This window comes from Ailuropoda melanoleuca, chromosome 5 (genome assembly GCF_002007445.2).
Source record: "Ailuropoda melanoleuca isolate Jingjing chromosome 5, ASM200744v2, whole genome shotgun sequence".
Taxonomy (NCBI): domain Eukaryota; kingdom Metazoa; phylum Chordata; class Mammalia; order Carnivora; family Ursidae; genus Ailuropoda; species Ailuropoda melanoleuca.
In genome coordinates, this window is record NC_048222.1 from 11159642 (window position 1) to 11184617 (window position 24976).

The 24976-nt window shown below is 42.4% G+C and overlaps 1 protein-coding gene across 2 annotated transcripts in view; it reads left to right on the forward strand.

The window, feature by feature from the left end:
* The window catches only part of DTNBP1 (dystrobrevin binding protein 1), a 126241-nt gene that overhangs the window by 65279 nt on the left and 35986 nt on the right, over positions 1 to 24976 (forward strand). For both annotated transcript variants that reach the window (XM_034660301.1, XM_034660300.1), the window contains one exon: positions 296 to 318. In XM_034660301.1, the coding sequence (XP_034516192.1) occupies positions 296 to 318 (23 nt within the window). The remainder of the gene's footprint in view (positions 1 to 295; positions 319 to 24976) is intronic.

Below are 24976 nucleotides of genomic sequence, written 5' to 3' on the forward strand. Positions count from 1 at the left end.
GGGGTGGGGGTGGAGGGATGGGGGAAATAGATAAGGAGCATGAAGAGATACAGATTTCTAGTTATAAAAGAAATAAGTCACAGAGATGGAAAGTACAGCATCGGGAATATAGTCAGTAATATTGGAGTAATGTTGTTTGGTGACGGATGGTGATGACATTTATTGTGGTGAGCACTGAGCAATGTATAGAATTGGTGAATCATTTATGTTGCACACCTGAAACTAATATAACACTGTATGTAATTATACTTCAAATAAACAAAATTTACATCTTCTTTTTTTTTTTTTCCTACAGGAAGGAACTCGAAACCTTCAAAGGTAATTTTGTGTTTAATTCTTCACTTTAAAGTAAATGAGAGTTAATCCATGTCAGATGTTCTCTCTTGATGATGAACTCATTCCTTTTTCTTTAAATCAATTTACATCAAAAAAAGTTTACTTAATCCTGTTTTTGTAAGTTTTATTTAACCACAAGTGGTTTTGATACCCTCTGAGCTATAACACACATACTAAGTGAGGGTTTCTGCTGATGACCATTGCAAGTAATATGTTAGTATGGCATAGTCCTAACTTTGACATTGTTGGGAATCCTAGTTTGAGAAGATTCTGGTTTCTCGTGTGCACAGTCTGGGCCACGTGGAGAGGGCATGGTGATAAAGATGGAGATGTGCTCCTGCGATCGATCCATCAGTCACCTGAACTTCCAAAAGCTGTTCAGTGCTGGGTCCTGCCCTGCCACCTGTCTTGTAACTTTGGATAAGTCTCTCGTCTTATTCAGCTCGGTTTCTCCATCTGTAAAATGAGAAGCTGTATGAACTATATCCTGAGATATCAAAAACACCCCACATTGCCTTTTCATTTTAGGGAACTTTTGAAAGTGGAACACTGGAAAAATAACTCCAGGTCATGTTGACCCTTACTGGTCATGGAACAGCACTAGTGCAAAATAGAGAAAACCACAAACTCTCCAGCAGCCCCGAGCCCTTCCAGCGCGCTGTTTTTCAATTACTGATGAGCAATTAACAGGGAAGTCACTGTTCTCTGACAGACTCATCCCAGTTAACTAGGAAGGCTTTGAATTATTGCCTTTTATAGTACACATTAAACTAGTTTTATGCTTATTGTATTTCACATAGAAGCTAGTATTGACTAAGATTTACCGAATGAGTAAAGATTTTCCAGTTTATCATTTACCGTTGAATTCTTTGTGTGTATGGTCTGTTTAGATGTTTTGGGAAAATGAATAACCTTCAAGATAAAAGTTAGAAAGGCTATTCCTACTGTGACTCTAATTGAACAGACTTGTTTTGGCTGGATTTCTGTTTGACTGACTACAGTTAGAGTAAAATGATTGAGTTCGCGGCCAGTTTGTTGAGGGTAGTGCTAAGTGATCATGTGATAGAATGTGTTCTTATGGGGGCGCCTGGGTGGCACAGCGATTAAGCGTCTGCCTTCGGCTCAGGGCGTGATCCCGGCGTTATGGGATCGAGCCCCACATCAGGCTCTTCTGCTATGAGCCTGCTTCTTCCTCTCCCACTCCCCCTGCTTGTGTTCCCTCTCTCGCTGGCTGTCTCTATCTCTGTCAAATAAATAAATAAAATTAAAAAAAAAAAAAAAGAATGTGTTCTGATGGTTATCATTATTCCTAATCAATTTGTGCACCAGGACTCATCTACGTTATTTTCCATCAGTGGTTGAAAATAAGATTTGAAGTCCTCATAAGATGTTTCTTTTCTTTTTCCTCACTCTTTCTTTTTGTTGGCTAGCATCTTCTTATGTAACATTAGGAGAAGAAAAAAAGCAATCAAGTTAATATTGAAAGACAGGCAGGGACACGGATGATGCAAAATGTCAACTTCACTTCCATCTCAGTACTGGGGCCTTTTTTTTTTTTCTTTTTTCTCTTTTTTGGTATGACAATATGCACAGTAGAAGAGACCAGCCATTTGCAAAAGGTTAGATAGCATTACATGTTACCCAAGAGAATAATTCAGTTTATGCCTATGTATCTCATTTATACACACGTGCCTAATTATGGTATGGCATGTAACGGCACATCCAACCCACCCATACGCCGAGTAAAGCTCCCATATTTGAACAAGCTATAAATTGATAATTGCATCATATCAAAATTTTTAGTACCAGTATTCATTGAAAATTCTTTCCTCCTGAGTGTTTTGCTAATATTTCAAAAGCATGAGTAGCACATAATAAAAAAGACGTGTAACTGTTCTTCCAAGGCATTCATGAAAGAAAAGAACGTGGAGGAAAAAAGAAAAAAAAAATCATACGAATTGTAACAGTTTCTTACTGTTTGAGTGTTGTGTTTGGCTTTGCATTATAGGTCGCAAGAAGGCAAAAGATGTTACTTTGTCTAATTGTTTTATTCAACTCTTGTATTTGGAAGCTTTTTTTTCCCAAGTTGATGAAAAGCTAACTTTGGGGAACAAAAACAAAATTAGTAACCCTCAAAATTAGTAGTACAGATCAGTATTATCCACGTTCTGGATTTTTTCCTTCTGTACTCCATGGATGTTAGTGAGAAAAGAATTCCATTCCCGGGTGCCGCCTGTAGCACAGCTCTATAATTTTACTGAAGCTGGCTATTTATTGTTTGTTTTTTTTAATTATTGGCAACAGGAAAGTTTTCTGTGTTTCCTGAATATTGCTATGTTTTTTGTTTGTTTTATTAAGAGAGAGGTAGCCGGGTTGCGGGGGGTGGGGGTGGGGGTGGGGAGACAGAGTGGGAGAGAGAATCTTAAGCGGATTCCCTGCTCAGCACAGAGCCGGATGCGGGGCTCTGTCTCACGACCCTGAGATCGTGATCTGAGCTGAAATCAAGAGTCAGATTCCTAACCGACTGAGCCATCTAGGCTCCCCTGAATATTGCATTTTAAAAAAACTTTTAAATGATAGTCCCTTGAATATTAAAGAATAGAAAAAGGAAAGTAGGATTTCAGAAATCTTAATTTTTAATTTTCAGTGGGGAAGGAATTCCATTACTGTAAGCATATGTAGAGTAAATAAAGTTTTCACAGTCCTTAAGAACATAGGAAATTGGCCATGAATAGACCTGTCTGTTCACTAGGTGTTATTTTTTTTCCATTTTAATTTTAAAAATAGGTTGTCATTCCATGTATATATCTAAGATTCACTCTTAAGATTTATATAGTCTAAGTCTAGAAGTACTGCGCCACTGGATTGGGTATTGCTCGTACCTCCATCGTTCCTAACTTAAAGTGGCTTTACTATGCAGACTCCTGTCTTAAGCGCCCCATCAAATTAACCGTCATTCTCTGTAAGGTGTACCAACTGATACACAGAGCATGCTGAATACTCAAGGCTGATAGGCTCCTCACCAGTACACCCAAGTGCTCTTATTTCCACTACTTGCATTGAATGCTCACCCAGGGTGAGTTGTTTGCTCTCCAACTCATTTATACTAATTGTTATGATAATCTGCAGTTCAGTTAAATATCAGAGAAAATGATGAAACCTCAGTGTTAAGGAGAACTGTTTGTAAGAAAACTAAGTTGACAGCTTTGGAAGACTTGGTATATAGTTAAATAGATTTTAAAATTGCTGCAAAAGGTAAAATTCAGAATTAGAAAAGAGTTGGGAAAAAAAATAATAAAAATCCTGGAAGGTTCTGTACATGGATTGTTTCACACATCTTAAATTCCTGCTCTGCTTTTTAAAACAGACTGGAAATTTTATTCATGGTAGTACGGGTAGCTTGTGCAAGAACTTTCAATCAAGAGACCTGTGCTCAAAAAAATTCACAAATAAAAGTATGGTTATATTTTATATTAAAGTGTTTGTATATATGTTTTTAATGGATTCCTATATTAACTGCTTTTTTAAAAATTAAATGACTGGGGCACCTGAGCAGTGCAGATGGTTGAGCATCCCAACTCTTGATTTCGGCTTAGGTCTTGATGTCAGGGTTGTGAGATCGAGCCCCATGTCGGGCTCTGCACTCAAAGTGGAGTATGCTTGAGATTCTCTCTCCCTCTCCTTCTGTCCCTCCCACTCGAGCTCTCTCTCTCTCTCTCTCTCTCAAATAAATAAATGTTAAAAAATGACCAACAGGGAATCTAGTTATATCATATAAGAGGATGTCCATTGTAATCTCCTTAATATAAAATTACCCAGCCATGTAACAGATGGGACTGACGGTGTGAAGACGTGTCAGGATTTAGGAGTTACACTATCAGAGTAAGTGGATCATCATGAGAGTATGTGGGCAGAAGCAGCTAAGGCCAGCCTGAGACAGTGGGATCACAGTTATGGCTTAGCTATGGAAAGCAAAGCCAATGAAGGACATAGGGCAGAGTGGTCAGAGAAATGGGAGGAAGACCAAGACAATTTAGTGATAAGGAAGGACAGAGAGGAGAAAGTTTAAAGGAGAAGTGGTTATCTGTGATATAAGTAATGCGGAATGGGGAAATCCCATTGGATTTGACAATGAACAGATTGTCAGATTGGTAATTGGTGATGGGAAAGAGCTGTTTGTAAAGGGAGAATCCAGATTGCAAATCAGAAGTATATGAGAAGTTAGCATACAAAGGTGATGTGAACTCAGTATTCTTCAAGAATGAGAGGAAAGAAATGAAAAAGTAACTTGAGCTAGAATCAGGGTCAGGATCGGGGGAGAGGGTGAAATTAAGGTTATTAAGGAGTTGAGTAAGATCCTGGAGAAGATGGAAAGCAATGATATCCGGATGGATTATCCTTGGAAAGGATCCAGGGACATCTCTTTCCCCGAAACCTTAGAGAAGGAAAGCTGCCTAGTAATATGGGGAAAAGTTGACACAGAGGGAAGGAACAATTTTTTGAGAATCCATTTAGGGTAAGATGGTCTGAATTTTGCAGGGCTAGGACCAGAAGTAGAAATAAAAACCGAAACAAATATGCTTTAGTTAACACAGAGTTGGGAATTGGGAGGACACGTACAGTGGGTTAGCAGTTTGGTAATCTTGGAAGCTAATGAGAGCATGGTTAAAATGCCGGGCCATGGAATTCAGGCTGGCAGGGAGAGGCCTGACTAGACCAGGAAAATAAGCAAGATAGGAGGCACGGGGGATGGTGTGGACCATAAAGATGGAGAACACATCAATGGTTGAGGAAGATCTTGTGGTCAAGGACGGAAGTTTGAGATCTTAGAGGTGTCATCCCAGTGATGACAATCACTAAATTTGAGTAAAAATAGAGAAGTCATAACGTTGTAGAGGTTATCTGATTCAGAGAGTTCTGACACCACTGGGAGTCTCACTTGTTTGGATGATTCTGGGATATGAACTATAGATACTTCTGGCTTGGCAGGCCTTAGCATGCTGTAAATCTGGATGTATGATAGATGGTAAACCTGGGTGGAGCGTGTTGATTCCATTCAAGAGTTACCTTAACATGTAAGGTACAACTGTCCAGCTGCCATGTGGCAATATTTAAGTGATGGAGACTCAGGTTGGATCGTGTAACTGCCCTGTCTTCAAGGAGCTAAAGCCTTGGGCTAAAGCTTGTAGGACAAAAGGCAAATATATACGTTTAATATAACGTAAAAAAATATTATAATGTAAATAAGCACACTAACGCAGGAGTAATGGACTAGTTAGAGAGAGGCCACAGCCCTTGAGCTGGATCTGAATGAGGAGTGCATGCGAGGTCGAAAAGGGTAATAAGGACATTCCAGAAGGAGGAAAGAACAATTGCAAAGATACAGAAATGTTTATTTTGAGAACACAAGTAAAGATCTAACTTCTTGTTCAATGAAGGAACTACAAATAATTTTTTACAGCGAAAGCATATGGTGTGTGGGGCTGAAATAGTGAGGGAAGCAGTTGAGTGTAGGCAGGGAACAAATGATACACAGCCTCACATGTCATATCAAGGAGTTAGACTTTCTCGTTTGGGCCAGTGGTCTCCAAGGAGAGGTGTGACTCTGCAGAATAATAGGAGTGGAGAAGAAGACTGGAGCTTTGCTTGTTTCTTTTTATGTCTCCCTTTTAAATTGCAATTTTTGTGTCTATTATATAATAAACTGGTACAGGAATTCATGTATATGATCTATGAATACACAAGTCTGCGTTACATGTTCAAGGTTTTTAACTCATGGTGGAGGTCCATGGTAAGGGAGCTTATAGGAGCGTTCTGCTGCAGCTGCTAGATACAGGGTAGGCGGGGCGAACGCAGACGGGTTTCATTAGGGTTATAGAATCAGATTTGCATTATAGAGCAAGTGTTCTGGTATCATGTAGAAGATCGAAATCTAGAGGAAGAGATTTGTTGGGAAACTTAAAAAGATTTTAATTGAAGGCAGTGGTGGATTGGAGAGAAAGACACTGGGTGGAGTAAAAAGATTTCTATTAACTGCGTGGGGTTCCTCTTAGACTTCTGGCTAGGACATTTGCACACATAGGGTTTTTTTTCATGCAGCAAGGAAAGTGATACAGGTCAGAGCAGATTTGGGAGGGAGTGGTAGTGAATTCGGCTGTTTTTTGGGGGGAGGGGTGATAAAAGTATCACTTTGCAGGCAAGTTCCCCATAACCTCACAAAACTTTTTGGTATCCAGTAGATTGAGAAATTAGTTTTTTTTAAGATTTTATTTATTTATTAGAGAGAGAGAGAGAGCACAAGTAGGCAGAGGGAGAGGGAGAAGCAGGGAGCCCGACACGGGGCTCGATCCTGGGACCCTGGGACCATGACCTGAGCCAAAGGCAGACACTTCACCGACTGAGCCACCCAGGTGCCCCGAGAAATGGGTTTTGAAAACGATTTTATTGAGGTTTGATTTGTGTACGGCAAGATTCCTCCATCTTTAAGTGTATGTTCCAGTGATCTGTACTAAATTCACAGAGTTGTGCAGCCATGACCACAATCAAGTGTTACAGCATTTCCATCCACACAGTGGTTCCTTTCTGCCTGTTTGCGCTCACCACTCACTTGCCTCCCCAGGCCCAGGCCGTCCAGTAATCAGTGTCTGTCTCTATCAGTTTGCCTTTTCTCGGCATTTCATATAAATGCAATCATATAATTTGTAGTCTTTTTGCATCTGGATTCTTTCACTTAGTTTTAAATGTTTGAGCTTCATCCATGTTGTAACAGTGTTCTTTTTTTATGGACGAGTTGATGTTACATGTATGAATACATTACATTTTGTTCGTGCGTTCACCAGCTGACGGACATTTGGATGGCTTCCAGTTTGGAGCTATTATGGAGAATGCTGCTAGGAACGTTCATTGCAAGTCTGTGTGTGGACATGTGTTTTCATTTCTCTTGGGTGTATAGCTAAGGCTGGAGTTTCTAGGTCATGGCATAAGTTTAAATTGAACTTTTTAAGAAGCTATGTGACTGTTTTCCAAAGGGCCCGCAATGTCCCCACCAGCCACGTATGAGGGCTCATTTCTCTCCTCCTTGCCAACACTTGTTATCGTTAACTCTTACAAGTAGGTCTGTGATCCGTTCTCTCCCATGATCCCTTTTGAGTTATTTTTTCTGTTTGTGGGGTGTAAGAGTCTGAGTTGTTTTTTTATTGTTTTGTTTTGTTTCATGTATTGATATCTAGTTGGCCCAGAACTATTTTTTGGTTGGACTGTCTTTTCCCCCATTGAATTGCTTTGATACCTTTGCAGGAAAACAGTGGCCATAAATAGAAGAGTTTACTTCTGGATTCTCAGTTTCGTCCCTTTTTGCCAGCACCACACTGCCTTGATTACTGTAGCTTTGTAATAAGTTTTGAAATTGGGAAGTATGAGTCCTCCAACTTTGATCTTTTTAAAAATTGGTTTGGCTATTTTATTTTAGGTCCTTAGAAGTTCCGTATAAATTTTAGGATCATTGTGTCAATTCTTTAAAAAAGAAAGAATGTTGGGGTTTGGATAGGCGTTGTGTTGAATTTATAGATCAATTTGGCAAGAATTGCTGTCTTAATATTGAGTCTTCCAATCCATGAACAAGAACTGTGTTTCCATTTCTTTAAATCTTCTTTGATTTTTCTCAGCAGTGTTTTATTTGCCATATGTAAGTCTTGGGCTTTTGTTAAATTTAGCCCTAACTGTGTTCTTGTTGAGTGAATTCTGTCTTGCTCATTAAATGTGAGGTGTCGGTGAGACATTACTAGTAGACGTGTCTGATGGGCCCGTGGACCTTAGGAGAAGGATCTGAGCTATATTTGGGAGTGGTCAGCATACAGGTGGAAGAGGAAGGCTTGGGTTCGGATGAAATTGCCCACCGAGAGCAGGCAGAATCCACAAGAGGATGACCATGGATAGAAGTCTAGGAAGCGCTACCATTCACCAGACAGACATCAGAAGAGAACTCCATTTGACCCTTGGACAACATGGGTGATAGGGGCACTGAACCCCTGCGTGGTCGAAAATCTGTGTAGAACTTTTGACTCCCTCAAAAACATAACTACTGTAACCTTCTGTTGACTGGAAGCCTTACCAATAGCATTAAACAGTCGATTCACACAGATTTTGTGTGGTATATGTATTATCCACTGAATTCTCAAAGTAAGCTAGGGAAAAGAAAATGTCATTAAGCAACTCATGAAGAGAAAAATACATTTACAGTGGTGTCCTGCAGTTATTGAAACAAATTCACATGTAAGTGGATCTGTGCCATTTCAAACCCGTGTCGTTCAAGGGCCAGCTGTAGTTGCTTGTAGCGGAGGCTGAGGACAGTCAGCCACAGAGGTGAGGGTTTGAAAACCAAACAGAACATTTCCAGGAAATGTCAAGAAGCAGCAGCGTACCGTTGTGGAGAGGGCAAAGAAAAGGGTCGCTTAATCCGGCAGTCGGAAGCCGATCGGGGATGTCGCTGGAATGGTTTCAGCAGCGTGGGTGTCCGCATGTGAGGGGGGGTGGAGGCCGGACGGTGGAGGACCAGGGCACGGGGGGAATGTTCTGGCTTGCACACCACTGGCACCTGGGTGCTTGGCACATTGGTGGTTCCTAAGTATCCGAATGAGAAGTAGATACAGTGCTTTCAAAAGCGAAGGCTCAGGGGAAGACAGAGAGGGTAGAGGAGAGGGTTAGGGTCACAGGAGGAATTTTTTTTCAATTTGTGAGAAGCTTGAATTTATTTGTGTGAAAAGGGAAAAGAGGCCATAGAGACAGAGAGGCCGAAGATGAGGGCGAGGGGCTGGCAGAGCTGTGACTCAGAGTAGACCAGAGGGAGGGGGGTTTCGAGCATACTGTTCTGAAACAGGAAGAGACAGCTGACAAGTGTTTGTAACCATTGGAATTGTGATGATTTAAGATACTTATTAAAAACACATAGCACACTCTAAGCCACTGGTTAGTGTCGCTGAATTTGAAGCAAGCTTTAGGCTAAATTTATGTTAAAAATGAAGTGGGGGAAATTTAAAGATACCTTATGTGTTATGAAATGACCCATATTCTTAATCTTCATCTTATTACTTCCGATAGTGGGGTTTCTTCTCACTTTTGGCATGTCATGGTTACGTCTTTGTGTCTAAAGGACAGATGCACACGAACTGAGTGTATTTTCAGCCCCCACCCCCCCATGGTGGAGCAGCATTTGGTACGGCCCCAAAATCTGTGCATACATCTTTGCACACCAGAGCCCTGAGAGCTTGCAGTTGGCTTTTATAGAGGCAGTAGATTCCGACACATGTCTGCTTAAGCCATCCACAGAAAACTAGCCGGCTTCCCACAGTCTCTCTGGAAAAACCTGCTCCTGGCTTCAGCCTGGCTCCCTTTGTTCTCCGTCTCAGAAGATGCGCACCAGGGGAGCTGCCTGGTGACTGGAGCTTTCACTTGACCGGCCCTGAGCTTCGGTTTACTTGTGCACTTTCCACATCCATGTCATCTCCAGGACTCACCGAAAAGAGTCAGAGGACTCCCTGTAGGTGGAACTTTATTTTATGTTTTTCCTTCACTGCTTTTCTTTATCATTTTTACCTCCATGCTTGAGTACATGGCAGTGTTTGCATGGTATGCAGATGATATGTGACTAAAAAGCAGAAATTCAATTGCAGTTTGATATGAATCTTCAAGCAGTACATGCTAACGAAAGCATGGCTCGTTTCTTTATATTGCCAAGTAGTAATAACCAAACTAATACCTGAAACAAATAAATTAAAAAATGTTGCAGGGAAATCTAGGACTTTGGATTTTATAATATTGTGTCTGATCGTCCATCAGGTGAAATACACCAGACAGTTATTCATATGAGGCAACATTTATATTAAAAGATAAATGTAAAATACCAGGAAAGTCATGCCAGCTATTAGAATAGTGACTCTAGTTCTTATGGTACAGCTCCATAAAACCAGTTCAGCATCCCTTGCTGCTAGTGTGTTCATTTTCCAGCAAGCAGTTAATACAGTTAAATATGTGAGCCCCAGCCAACTGTGGAAAGTTAAGATTCATCCCATGCTACTCTGTGGGTCTATATAAAATGGCTGATTTTCCTAATGGATTTTGAAAATGTCATATGCTTCATACAGATTAAAAAAATACGTATTCTTTTCCTGATTCTGCAGAATTTCACACCTTGTATCACTTGTTGGCTAGAGGCCCTGGTCTTAGTGATGTCTGTATGTGGTATTTTTATAAATACATATACAAGGACACTAAAATTGTGGAATTGACTGCAAAAAATTATACCTTAAAATTAATTGGTGGCTTTGTTGTTGTTGTTGTTGAGAAATCTATTTATCCATGGAGAAAACCGAATAATTTTTAATAATTTTTGCATTTTTAAAAACTCCATATTATTGCATTTTTTAGGTGTCATGCCATGTTAGTATATCCTGCCCTGTCAGAGAGAAGCCCACTTGTTTTCAGGGAGAAAAAAACGAAAGAAGTACATGTTGTCCCAATATCTTGCTCTCTCATGATTATTCTGTTTTTTATACATCAGACCTGAGTGCATGGAAAGTTCCTTCTTGTTCTCCCTCTCTCCTGTCCATCTTGTGTATAGTACAGCAAAAGCATTCAGGCTTCTTCAGCCTAGATAGAAATATTCACTGAAGCAAAATGGTAGCTCAAGAATTCATTATAAAATTAGAGCATTAATGGAATGAAATTTTAACTTGAGGTATTACCATGTTCTTGTTCACTATTTTAATTGTTCAGAAATAAACTGGTAAGAGTGGAGGAAGTGAGAACTTTCGTGTTTGTTTTTAAAGTATTTATTTATAGGCAATCTGTAATAAATAGCATTTTCTTCCCTCAGTCATACTATCTTAACATAGTCGTTTTAAGAGTAAAGCTTTGAATATAGATATAATGTGGTATTCAATTTTAAAACTTCATATTATTCATTTAAGAAATTACTCTCTGAAAATCTTGACTTGTTGATGAATACTTGCAAGATTTTTAAGTATCTGCTTGTCTTTTTTTTTCCTTCAACATGTCAATATGTGTAAGTGTATATTTGTTTTTAAAAACCAGCTTTATATCCTTTAACTTAATATTTAAATAAAGTGACTGTGTCCTGTAGCACAGAAATATTTATATCCTGTCTGCTAATTTGGGTTCTTAGTTTATTTTTAAGACCCAGTTGCTTCTTTGTTCTAATCCCCTATCAGAAGATGGCGTGCTGTGGCATGACCTAGGATTCTCAAAGGTGACGTTTGTATTCAAGGGGAGCTGGAGTTCTAACGGCTTGTTTGGGTATTAAACTACACAAAAGTAGAGCCTTGGGTTTAGGTTGTGATGCTTAAATGTTACCTTTCTGTGATTCCTTATACTGATTATATAGCACTGTTGTGTAACCAGTAATTATAGCAATAGTGTATTGTAGCGTCGCATGAGGACAACTTTGTGTTGTGTACCGTATATGCTTGGTATCATGAATGAATACAGCTGTTGTGTTTCATTACCTTTCTGCTGGAACACAGTATAAACTTGACAGCAAAAATTACACCTTTCAGAAAAGTCGATTCCAGTACCACAAAAAGGAGAGTTCTATGAAAATGTTACCTGTCAGACTCAAAAAGAGATTTTATATGGAGCCGCGTGATTTCGTGTCAGGTTTTTGGAGGGTTGTGCCGGAAAATAATGTGTAGGCTTGTATAGTGGAAACTGTTTCGGGCACCTTCTCAGAAAACTGGTAGCTGCCTGGTGATTTTTAGAGACTTCGGGACAGGGGAGAACTCAAGGGACCCTCTGAGCCCTACACGTGCTCTCCCCTTAAATATTCATCTGACTTTCCTTGTGGATCTGTGCCCGTTCCATGAAGGACAGTCTATGAAATTTGGTCAGTTTGACCACAGTTGAGGAATAAAACAGTGTTTACCCTAAGATAAAGGAAGTCACTACAGAAACGCTGGAAGCATACCAAGGTGTTTCCCTCACGTGTCTCTTGTTCTGAAGGATGGAAGCGTTAGTATAAGGTAACAAAGAGGAGCATAAGGTGCTGACTGGCAGGCTGTTCACTTCCGAGTCTCTGATTATCGTCTGGAAATGTGTGAAGGAAGTACTGTGGTTGTAGGTACGGTGATAGTGAACGGTCAGAAGCGTACTAGGTGAGGCTCACTCGTAGTTCTGTTTACATTTAGTTTTAATTGAAAGTAAAAGTACTTGTAATGAAAACTATCCCAGTGATTTCAGGAATGGAATAAAAAGTGAACAGTATTTGAATATACAAACTTGACACCAGGAGTGGTTCCTTTTTCACTTTGTAAAATTAATGTGGCACAGAAGGATAACTACCAGGGTTTAATCTTGTTATTTCTATTAAAATTCTAATAAAGAGAAGGAAACAGTTATGCATCTGTAGTATGCTGGCTTATCCTAGCATCACCGTAGCTCAATTAGTACGAGAGTTACCAACCCATAAGATGAGAAAATTGAGGCTCAGAAGTTGAGCCATTCACCCGACCAGTGAGCATCTCTGCAGGCACTTAAACCCCGGAATGTCTGCCCTCAGAACTTGTGCCTTTCTCACTTCACCATGACAATTCATGGGAAGTGAGGAAAAACGGACAGTACAAATGAGACCAATTTTCTGTTCCTGTAGTTTTTTCCTTTACGTATTGTATTTATACCTATTTATTGTATGTCCCACTCTCTGTACCAGATCAACTTAAATTCACGCACTTCAATAGCTAAGTAGCTTACTGAGATTTCATCTTTAAGTTCATTTTACCTGCTTACTGGTCTTGCTGAGTTGCTCTCCTTTGGTGATGCCTGACAGTTCTGTTTATTTAAGTTTTGCTTAGTTAACATACAGTGCAATATTGGTTTCTGGAGTAGAATTCAGTGATTCGTCAGTTACGTGTACAACACCCAGTGCTCATCACAAGTGCCCTCCTTAATGCCCAGCACCCAGCTAGCCTAGCCCCGACCCCCACACCTCCCTCCATCAACCCTCAGTTTGTTCTCTATCATTGAGAGTTTCCTATGGTTTGTTTCACCTCTCTCCTTCTCCTCCCCGTTCCCATTATGTTCATCTGTTTTCCTTCTTAAATTCCACATATGAGTGAGATCATGTGGTATTTTTCTTTCTCTGACTTGTTTCACTTAGCATAATACACTCTAGCTCCATCCATGTTGTTGCAAATGGCACGAGTTCATTCTTTTGATGGCTGAGTAATATTCCATTGTACATATATACCACATCTTTTATCCATTCATCAGTGGATGGACATCTGGGCTCTCTCCATGATTTATGCCTGTTTTAAGGACAAATACAAACAGAAACCCAGTGTAAAAAAGGGCATGGGGGGCAAGCTGTTGGATGCTACAGAACCCTGGAAAGATTCCTCTCAAATTGGGATGTGGATTGAGGTTGAAATCAGGACTGAAAGACTTATAAAGCCTCCCGATCCTTTCCTCACACCATAGCTGGGTCTGATGTAAGAAATTGAACTCTTCTTAAGATACAGTCTTTTTCCTTCAGATACTGATTTCTACCTATTAGTTTTAAAGGACTTTCAGACAGCGTCCCCTATCTCTACCTCTGGAATCCTATCTTAGAAAAACCTTTCAGTCCTATAATCAATCCAGCATCCTATCCTTTGTAGAATCCCTTTTTTGGGCAGTTCTGAGAATGTATGTTTAGAGTTGGTTGAACATCCTTATACTCCATTGACTTTCCTGAGTTTCAGAGTCTTAGTTCCCTCACCTTTTTATCCACAGTACCTGGTTAGAGATACTTTGTTCTCCTGGTCGCCCTTTTCTGGACACACCTTGGTATTCCAGTACCGCTTAGGAAAATGGGTGTGCGAAACTGCCATCTTCCAGAAGTGGGGACTTAGTAACGTAGCATTCACTTTTTCACCTGTTTAGTTCATGTTTAACCACAATGCCCATGTCTTTTTTAGTAGGAAAGCGCCCCCATATTTTAATTTTTTTAAATGACTATAAAAACAAAATGTCTCTATTGTGGACAATTTACAAAAAGCCACCAAGAAAAAAATTGAACCACTAGTCAGAGCACTCTCTAAAGTTTTGGCACACACACACAAACACACACACACCCTTTCCTCGATTTATGATGGGGGTTATGTCCTGATAAACCTGTTCATTGAAAGTTAAAAATGCATGAATATTGCTAACATGTTGGACATTATAGCTCAGTCTAGCCTGCCTTAATCATGCTCAGAGCACTTATATTAGCCTGCCATTGGGCAAAAGCGTCTAGAACAAAGCCTATTTCATATATCACTAGCCTGGGAAAAGGTCAACATTCAGAACTCAAAGTATGGCTTCTACGGAGCGCATATCACTTCTGCACCATCATAAAGTTGAAAAATTGTGAGTCAAACCATTGTAAGTCAGGTACTATGTACACACACATATGTATACACAGATAGATCCGAAGTTGAGATAGCATATAAACAGCTTTGTTCCTTGCATTTTCACATTATGAGTATTGCCTCATGTCATTATAATGAGTTTTTTAAAAATACTGTTTTCCCGTTGGAAATTTAGGTAGTTACTGGTTTTATGCTGTAATTAGCACTGCTGTGCATGCATATTTTCATAGGGTCACATTTTTTTAAAGTCTAAGGGTATACCATTTTTTCAGTTCTTGGTGTCTGTTGACCATTAGCTTTTTAGAAGGGTTATGCCAGTTTGCACCTTCATTGACAATGTGACTGGACTGCCTCACATACCCTTACGTGAGAATTTTTTTCCTTTTAATACGGTAAAAGTAATATGTGATTATTGATTGAGGTGCAGTGGTGAGGTGAAATTTGATTTATTGGCCTTTCATTGTGAACTGTTCTGTTCATGCTTTTTGCCACTTTCCTGTGAGGACTTATTGATATGAACAAGACTGTTACATATTAAGGGTATCACGTTGTTGTCCTGTTTATTGCAGATCTCTTTCCCGGCTGGTTATTTGCCCTTTAATTTGTTTAACTTCATTAATTACATGCAGAATTTTCATATTTTGATACATTCAAATGAGTATTTTAAAATTATGTTCTCCATTGCATTTATGCCTAAAAATTTTTTTCTCCCAATCCAAAAAAATTAATTTTAAATTGTAATTACTTCTAGTTTATTTTTTAATTTTTTTTCTTCTACTTTCTAGCTAGCTAAGTTTTATTTGCTGATTTTACTAGCTGCCCTGGAACTTATTTGGATGTACAGCATGAAGTGAGTCCTCAGTGTTTTGCCATTTAGGCCATTACTCTTTCTAGTCCTAGGGAATAATCCTGTGCTGTTCTCTACCTCTGCTGTTGGCAGATTTTAATTGGTTAAATTAAACTGAGCAGCTGAATGTAGCTGGAAAAAACAAACCGCAAACCCAGCCACCTTTCCTCGAGGCCACACGGGTTACATCGTGTCCGCGGCTCACTGGAGCGCCTTGAGCACAGACTGGCCAGCCTTCTCGGCTCCTCTTCTCTCGGGCTGCTGACCTCCCATCTCTTCTCCTCCTCCCTGCTCTGTTTCTTCTGGTTTCACTGAGGAAATAGAAGCTATCAGAAGGGCACTTGTGCTCGTTCCCTCCCCTGACGCTCCCGGCCGCCTGCGTCTACTTGTTGTCTGTCCTACCACCGCCCCCTCCATGCCTGGGGACTGTCCCTGCTCCCAGAGCCACCGTCTCCATTTGTGCACTGCATCCTTTCTGTTCTCTCCTCCTTCGAGGCTTTGGCGGTTTTTCCCCCTCTCTTCCTGCATCATAAGTTTTAACCTCCTGCTGAATCATTCCCAGGGTGTATTCTCATTTCCCCGTAGTTCGCTGTCTCGTTCTGTCTCCTTTGCCTCCGTGTCCTTTCTGCTCACCCCTGCGAGATGGCGAAGGGCCCCTCTGGGCTCCGTCCTTGGGCCTTTTCTCTTGCCTCCTGGGGTCCCGAGGCTTGAAATGCCCTCCGATGCTAATTACTCTCTGAGTAAACAGCTCCCGTCCTGGCCTCCCCACCAAATTCTCGAAGGGTATGTGCAGCTCCCAGCTGGGGATCGCTAGGTCGGTGCTCGCAGGCGTCTTACCCACAGCAGCTCGTCCTCCCACCTCCCTCAGTCTCCCCTGTGTTGGGGAACCATACTGCCATTCGTCCCAGGACCCAGGCCAGACACGGCCAGAAAGTGCTGCCGGATTCCTCTCTCGCTGTCACATCTCACACCCGGTTCCTTGTCAGTCCAGTCAGCTCTGCCTCTGCACTAGACCCCGCACCTGACCCCCTCTTCCTGTCTCCACTGCAACCTTGGTCCAGGCTGCCTGCCCCTGCCCCGCTTCCTCTCCCAGTCCCTGCTTCCAACTCCCACTCGCCATCCAGGGGGTCACCTCCTTGCCCCAGCCGTGCTCCTGGCTTCCTGTCACACCGACAGTACCGTCTGAGCCCTTCCCGGGGTTCGCGAGGCCCTCCCCACACAGCCCCAGGCTCCCTCTCTGACCTCTCCTCCCATTCTCTTCCCGCTCCTCCCCTCTGGCCTCCTGGCCTCCTGCCTTCTTGGGCTCCTCAAGGGTCTCCTTCTCTTAAATTGTGCAGCCTTCTCTCTCACCCTTTACCCGGCTTCATTTTATTTAGGACTTCTTATTACTTGTTGTAGTGGTAGTAGTATTTTTGGTCAAAGTGCAAACCCGACCTACATTTATCTGGCTTTTCTCTGTTAGAGTGTCTGTGACAGTGATGGGTGTGGCACTGACCCCATGTTCATGGGCTGAGTAGAGAACTATGACAGCATCTTACGTCCTTGCTTTCTGGCTGGGACTCCTTTCAGCTTTGTTTCCAGACATTGCCAGAACCCCCCTCCTGACACATCACATCTGCCCCTGTCACTAAGCCTCGGGTGGCTCTCTCATCCCCGCAGCTGTGTCTCCCACACGTCAGTCAGGTGAGCGTCGCTTCCACAGCGTTTGCCCTGCCCGTGCACAGTTCATACTGTTGTTAACTGATTTTCTGCACATCATTTGGAAATTGTATTTTTAAAGTATAGTTATTGATATACATGGAAAATTAGTGTCCCTTGACACGAATAGAAACTAATTGCAAAAGTGAACATGAAACTATTAACTCTGTCCCAGCCCCAGAGGACCTTGCCTACAACAATTAAAAACACTGAGCCTCTGGATCACAGCTCTTTAACATGATGGATAAAATTCTTCTCGAAAGCCGTGCTCACCTCTCTGGCTTCCTCACATATTCCTGTCTTGTACGTCACAGTCCAGACACACTTCATCACCTGCTTCAGCCTTTGGTCGGGCTCTTCTCGGCTTCATCTCTTCCCTCTCGTGCCCTCGTCTGGCTGTTACACCTTCATCTCTGAGGGCTGCTCAGTTGCCACCTCCTCTGGGAAGGCCTCCTTGAAAGCAGGTTAGGTAGGTGCCCTTCCATGGCACCCTTTCTGCTCCCAGGGCACCCTTAGTTGCCCCTCATCTAATTTATATTAAACTGTGGTTTTCTGCAGTGCTTTTTCCTGCAGGAGTAGATCGTGAGCTCCTTAAGCGCGAGGATCCTGTCACACCCGTCTGTGTAGGTCTCACACTGAGCCAGCGCCTGTCTGTGAATAAACGGCAGATGGATGAACCCGGCCCTGGGGGGTGAGCCATACGTACAAATAGGACAGAATGGTCAGGCTTTTGGTTCACAGGTAGAGAAGTAAGATTGGCCTGTTTCAGAAGATGGCAAGACGTTTTGCCCAGTGGATGTGGGCCAGGAAAGGTGGCAGGGGGTGGGGAGGCCGCCTGTGGTGTAGCGCTGGAGGGAAGTACCCAGCAAGGTGGGCACACGGCAGGTTGGGTCTGCCTCGGTCTGATGCAGCCGCTGACTTGACTTCTGCAGATGTTGTGTCCAAGCGGGTGGAGAGAGCAAAGTCTGGGCTCGGAGAAGGATGTTGTCCCAGGTGGGAGTGTTAAAATTATGGAAACGGGAGGTGTTAAATAGAGAAAGAGGTGGGGGAGAACGAGCACACAGTCTTCTGAGTGTCAGGAAAGGAAGAGATCAGGAAACACTGGATTTGTGTGCAGGGAGCTGGGGAGATGGGAGAGGACAGGGGGAGAATTTGGAGAGTGAGGGCAGGGGTGTGGTGAAGCAAGCCTCCTATGTATGTGTTAGTTATGCGGCCAAGTTGAAAAGGACTTGTTTTTTGCATTGAAGTTTTTGGGTGTAAGTTTCCCAAGTTATCTGCTATGTACAGGACTTGAGGGCAAACGTTTTTTTTTGAGAAAACGACTCTCCTAGGAAGCATGAAGCCTGGCTAATACACAGGGCTTGCCGAAGACGCTGGGGTTGCCAGGAGTGTTTTCCATACTGAAGATTGTAAAGGCATACCACCTGCAGAGTTTCTCTTGAACCAGACAGTTTTTTGAGAAGTGTTTTTCTCCTAAATCTATAATAAAGTTCGAAAAGAAAACTTAAGTCACACTGAAAGCTGTTTCTCCAGCAGGCCCCACCTGCACAGCTGTGGTGGCGACTTTTCCCTCTCCTTCCTTGTGGGGGCACTTTGTCAGCGGGGGCATTTTTGCTGCCAGTTTTGGCGATTCCGTTCTTTGTGCCTGAGTGAGACTGAATACCACAATGCCAATTACAGCGTGAAATACTACCCTAAAACCAAAGCAACGTGGGGTCTCTTGCCCATATGAGTGATTGTGGGGAGTAGTGGCAAATATGTAGGGGGCGAGAGGGTTATTTCGTTTTTCTTTCCTTCCTTTTTTGTTTGCTTCCTATGTAGCCTTTTCTCCGATTGCCTTCAGAGGAGTCTGTATTGTAGTGTGCTCTGAAGAACACGTGTGTTTTGTTTTATCCAGAACTGTGATAAGAAGGTTTATATTACTGTGTACCTTTATTTAAATTTAACACTGAATAGCACCAAAAAGTATTTAAAAAAGAAAAAGTTTCCATGAAAACCAGAAGATGTGCCTTTAAATGGCAGATTTGGTGTGTGTAGAATAAACAGTGAAAACAGTGCTGTTTTCTGAAATCAGACCGTTGTGCTCGCCTGGCAATATGACGTGCATTGTGTTCAGAGAACATATCGCAGAAAATTGTGGTTATGTTTACAGAATAAATCTGTTTTCAGTTCTCTGTTCAGAAAAATTAGTACATATCGTGCCATGGTGGAAAGCATTCCGTTCAGATCGGAGCCCTCTCGTTCTTCTTTTAACGTTGTCCTGAATAATATTAGGAAACTTGGTGACACTCGCATTTTGCTCGAGAGAAACATCAGAGGACCTCACTGCAAACTAATAATAAATAGGTTTGTGTTTCATCGTGCCCAGGTAACTCCAGGGAAACTCTTCCTTTGAATGGCTAGACACTTCATTACCCTTCTCCTTCCCCGCAAACGTTTGAGCATTTGGGTGGTGCCCTGGAGGCTGGAGGGTGTTTATTTCCACGTGCATTGGAGAGTGACGGTAGATTCACTTCTAAACATTTTTGGTGAAAACCATATGCTCAGAGCGGACTGAAATGAATGTATACACGACATCCCACATTGTCCAGGTGATGTACTCTGGGTCTTGCCTGAGGGTCTCACAACCTTGACAGCTCCCTCGTGCCTGTGCCTTGGGCTCAGCTTCAGTAACTTAACCTTCTCTAAGGGACCTCATTTTCTCCAGCCCCCCGCCCCATGGCTGACATGCTCTTGATCTATTTACGAAACACCTGTGTTTGCTGCTGCTACATTCGCTCTCTGCAGTGCCGAGGGAGCAGAGACCACTATGGAAGAGGCACCAGTGCCTGCAGCCCCAGCAGCTGCCGCAGCATCTGGCACGCAGAGACCCTCAGCCGGTGTCGAGGGAGGGAGGGAGTCACCCATTTATGTACCGTCTGCATTTTCTCCTTGAACGCCCTTCAAGATTTGTGAGGATGCTGAGAATGGGCACGGGATTCTTGTTTTGTGTATGTGCTCGGGTTCTGGAGACGTAAGCGTCAGAAACAAGGTGTCTTTGTACCTTTGAAACACTTTACCATCTGGATTTATTGTTCTGACAAAGACCTTCAGCAACAGGTGCAGAGACTCTCCTTTATGTGCTAACATCGTGCTGAGAATTTATATTAACTGCATGCGGCAGGAGGAAAAGTTTATAGAGCGACCTTTCTGTTTCTTCATTTTTAAGAATTTTCCAGAGTATGGGGCACCTGGGTGGCTCAGTTGGTTAAGCATCTGTCTTTGACTCAGGTCATGGTCTCAGGGTCCTGAGATTGAGCCCTGCGTTGGGCTCCCTGCTCAACAGGGAGCCTGGTTCTCCCTCTCCCAGCTTGTTCTCTCTCTCTCTCAAACAAATAATAAAATCTTTAAAAAAAAAAAAATTTCCGGAGCTGACTCTTTACTATGGTTTATATAATAAGTTCATTAGAGTTGACTAGCTCAGAAATTACATTGATTGGATAAATCATATTCCTGAGTTTATAAAATGGCCTTTGGTTTAGTTTTCTTAATATATAGCATGCATCAAAAGTTCCCTGTGTGATGATAAAGATGGAAGAGGACAGTGTCTACTTCTGTAAATTAATGTTGACCATTTTAATTTTCCTAAGTATGATATTAAAGACCAGACTGCAAAATAGAGCTGGGAAAAACAGGGTAGGTGGAAATAGTAACTTTCCTCCTATTTAGGGGACTTACAAGGCTTAATCCTTAGACCATGCCTTTCGGGTTAACCCAGGTATATGTGTGCCTGTTCAGCAGGGTAGCAGGTGAGTGAGAGCGTGAATCTGGACCAGACTAGAGGTGCTAAAACCTTGGCTTATCTGCTCTCTGGGTATGTTGTGTCCCCATCACCCAGTTTCAACAGCCAACGTATGGCCGGTCTTGGCCCATCACTTACCCCTGCCTGTTCCCTCCTCCATTTTTAAAGGCAAATTCCATGAAATATCATGTCTTCTATAAAACTTAGATTTTTTAAACATACCCACAATGCCATTATTATACCTAAAATAATATAATTCCTTAATACCATTAAGACAGAGATTGTAATGTTAGGTTTCTTGGATTGGGTGACTCAGACGTTAAGCCATAAGTTGTATTTCCGTAATACCTCGTTTATTAATTTCTATTTTACTAAATGTATGGTTTTGAATTGTTCTTTATTTTCATCTTATACTGCTGGAAAACTTTGCCCTTCCTCTCTTCTAGGTTTTTTGGCAGATCTAATAATTAAATTGAGATAAGACACATAACAGGAGAAAAATAAATTTGGTCTTGTACACATGGGAGCCCTGTAAAAATACGAGACCCAAAGGCAGCCAGGCAGTGGGGGCTCAGGGGTGATCCTAAGCTAAGGAATGGTACTGGGGACTGAGGCTTCAAAGGGGAGGAGGACTCACAGGAAGATAACAAGAACAGATGTTTAATAACCAGATGCAGGTGGATCTTTCAGGTAAAAACATTAGCTCTGATGATAGCTCTTCGCTAGGGCAGGCCCCCTGTCTAAATTCTCTTAGGCAGTTAAGGAACAAGTGAAAGTTTTTCTTGAGTCCGCTGGGTCTTGCTTGCCTTTGGCTCAAAACAATCCTCAGGCCAAAGGGGGGGGCACGTTTTGGGGTGGCTTATTCTGCTCCCCTTCAATATCATCTAGCAAGCAGTTAGCAAACTGCCTTAGTTCATGTTCCAGTGTTATTATTTTATCAGAAACTTTGACCTTCTTAAAGTGGAAATCTATAAAAAGTCATGTGTCTATCTGGCTTCCTGAAAGCACTGCCCGGAAGAGCAAAGCTGTAACTTCAGGAAGTAAAGGGTTGCGCTTCCCAGGACGGTGTTCAGAGGCGTCCGGCACGTGTCGCGCTGTCGTCTGGGCCCTGCTGCGGCACCGCCCCTAGCAGATCCCGGCGGCCCCAGCCTCTGCTGATAGCCTCGCTCACCTTCCTTCTGAGAAGGTGGGGAAGACACCAAAATCGGCGTGTGGTATGGGCCAGCACCAGCTTTGAGGGGTTCGTGCCGCGAGCCCGAGGTGCTTCTGAGGATGTCTGCACTGAAGAAGGCATATAAGCAGGGCTTGCGGTGGCTCCACGTGGGCCAAACGCGCGTGTGACAGGATCAAGCCTGCCTGCCTCATGGAGCAGAAAATTGTTGTGCAAGGGTTGTAGGCACAAGAGGGAAGTCAGAAACCCAAATTAAAAAAAATAATAATAATGAAGCTTTTCTGAGTAATGAAAAAAAAAATGAAAGAAGTGAAGTGTTTACACCCCAGAGCCAGGATGTCTTATGGGTCTGCAAGACTTTAACTTTGCAAGAAAAGAATTTAACTTTTGATCTCCCTGTGAATTCCCTGGCATCGAGGATGGCACTTCTGGGCCTCACTCAGAAAGTCAGAAGTAAGCAGGTATAAAAATAGGGCATTGTTATAGTAGTTCGTTCATTGTCCTCTCGCACAAGCTGACAAAATGACGATGCGTTTCCAGGTTCCTGTTCCTTTTTCCTCCTTTTCTTCTCTTGGGTGCTGAGGTGAGGCTCATTAAGCAGAACTGTTTTCTGCTATTTCTATAACAGCTTTTCAAAAGTAGGCCCTGTACGTCCCATAAAAATTCTGCTGGTAGAATCCCATTTGTCGTTTCAGGCTGCTGTAATGCGTTCCACTCTGACGTACGGCCAAACACACGTTTGTCTTTGCACAGCAGACAGGTTGTAACAGCATCTCTTGCCCACCTTCACTTCGTAAGCCTCTGTTGCCACAAACAGGTTGCCTTGATTTTTTAATTAATGCGTTTTAGTGGAATGTGCTTCTGCTGACGGTATGATTTTATTCTGACCTGTGTGTTGCACGGAGTCCTCCTGGGCGAGTCCAGGATGGAAACAGAACAGTATCATCAGTCGGGCTTCTCAGACTGAGACAGCCTGACGAAGTTCGCAGGAGGGGACAAACAGCCCCAAATGCGAGCTCACACTTAAAATGGGGGAGGAATTGGGTGGCTGTTGTCATCAGTGCAGAACGTTTTGCAGGATTCAGCACGTGTGTCTCCGCAGCACTGCGGCCTTCTGGTCCAGGTGCTTGTGGTCAGGGCGCGGAACTGCTGAGGGGCCCTTTCCTAATGTCAGTAGGACGTGGGGGCATTTGAGGGGAAAAGGCATTCTCGCTAATTGTGTATGCAGTATGTCGGATAAAAGCATGAAACCGCCCCAAGAGCACAGCCTGCACATCACAGTGTTTTTTAATACAACCCGTTTTTGCAGACCAGTGATTGAAATCCTAGATCATTCATTAGATCTTTATTTGAAAATATGAAGTCTGTTTTCATGGCAGAGTCTTCTGGCAGGGTGTGAGTGTGGGGGGGGTACTTTGTTTCTTTTTAGCTCCTTCTGTATCAATTTCAGATTTTAAGTATTCCAAAAAATTATTGTTAGTAAATAAGGAATTGATTCAGTCGGTTTCTAAGCCTGAGTAGATCACAGTGCTAAAACATGTGGTTTGATGAAACCGCGGGTATATAGAATATAGCCCTGTGGGTTTTATTTTCAGATTTTTTTAAAATTAAGGGCTTATCCGGATTTGGATTATATATATGTTGTAAGTGTATTTGATGGAAAATAAAAGCAGGGTCTTTGGAGATGACATAGGTGATTTGGCTTTCTGTTTCTAACTAACTGTTTATTTAAAGCCTCAGCATGAAACCCGGCCATTTGCATACTGGGATCTGTAAAGGTGGCCCAGGGAAAACCCAAGGTTTTTCAAAATGAATTTCTGCCATAATCAGTGTTTGTTGATTCAACAAAGATTTGTGTTTGTCTTTAAGCATTAGGAATTCAGATTTGAACAGATTCTTACCTTCAAGGGAAGAGAGAGAGAGTATATAATGAGGTAGTCACTTTAGTAAGAGCACATCTGGGCGTATTTGGAACAGGAGGGAGTCTCCATATCATCTTGGGGCTGTTAGGAAAGGAGCTTGGAAGACATTGGGTGAACAGTCATTTTATTTTGTAAACCTTAACAGAAAGGAATAAGGTTCGTTGCGGATTGCCCACTACGTGCCAGGCATTCTACCGATGAGTAGGTATACCTGTTGTTAAAGAACAAAAATTCAGCTACGTTTGAGGATCTGATTGGTGTCAAGCGATTTGGGAATTGGGCTTGTGAATTGGGCAGCATCCCATCTAGCAAATAGGGGAGGAACTCTGAAGAGTTGTACGAATTGGAAGGTTTTTACAAGAGGGCACAGAAGTTGTTAGCAGAAGAAAAGATAGGATTGTTCCAGGCAAGGTCACTTTCCTTCAGGGAAAAGGGCAGATCTTACACAGTTGACCTCATCTTCCTTTGGTGGTTAGAGAGGGCTCATTTACAGATGACTTCATTGGTGCTGACCAGAAAATGCCTGAGTGACCAGCTAAGGCCACGTTTCTAGGGGAGGTCGAAACTGCAATTAGATTGGGTATGAAGCCCCTATTTGGGAACTCCGTCTAAGTGACACCATTTTGGGCCTGCGGTTTTCCTTTTCCTTTTTTTTTTTTTTTTCTTTTAACAAGTAGAAGGCAACAAAAGATTTTAAGTAGTGTATGGGAGGGGGTAACATCTGATTTGTAACTCGAACAAATCCCTGTAGTTGGGTATGTAGGGAAAGGACTGTTGTTGGTTCTCGTTAGCTGTGTGGAAAACAGATGGGGGAAGGTTAGG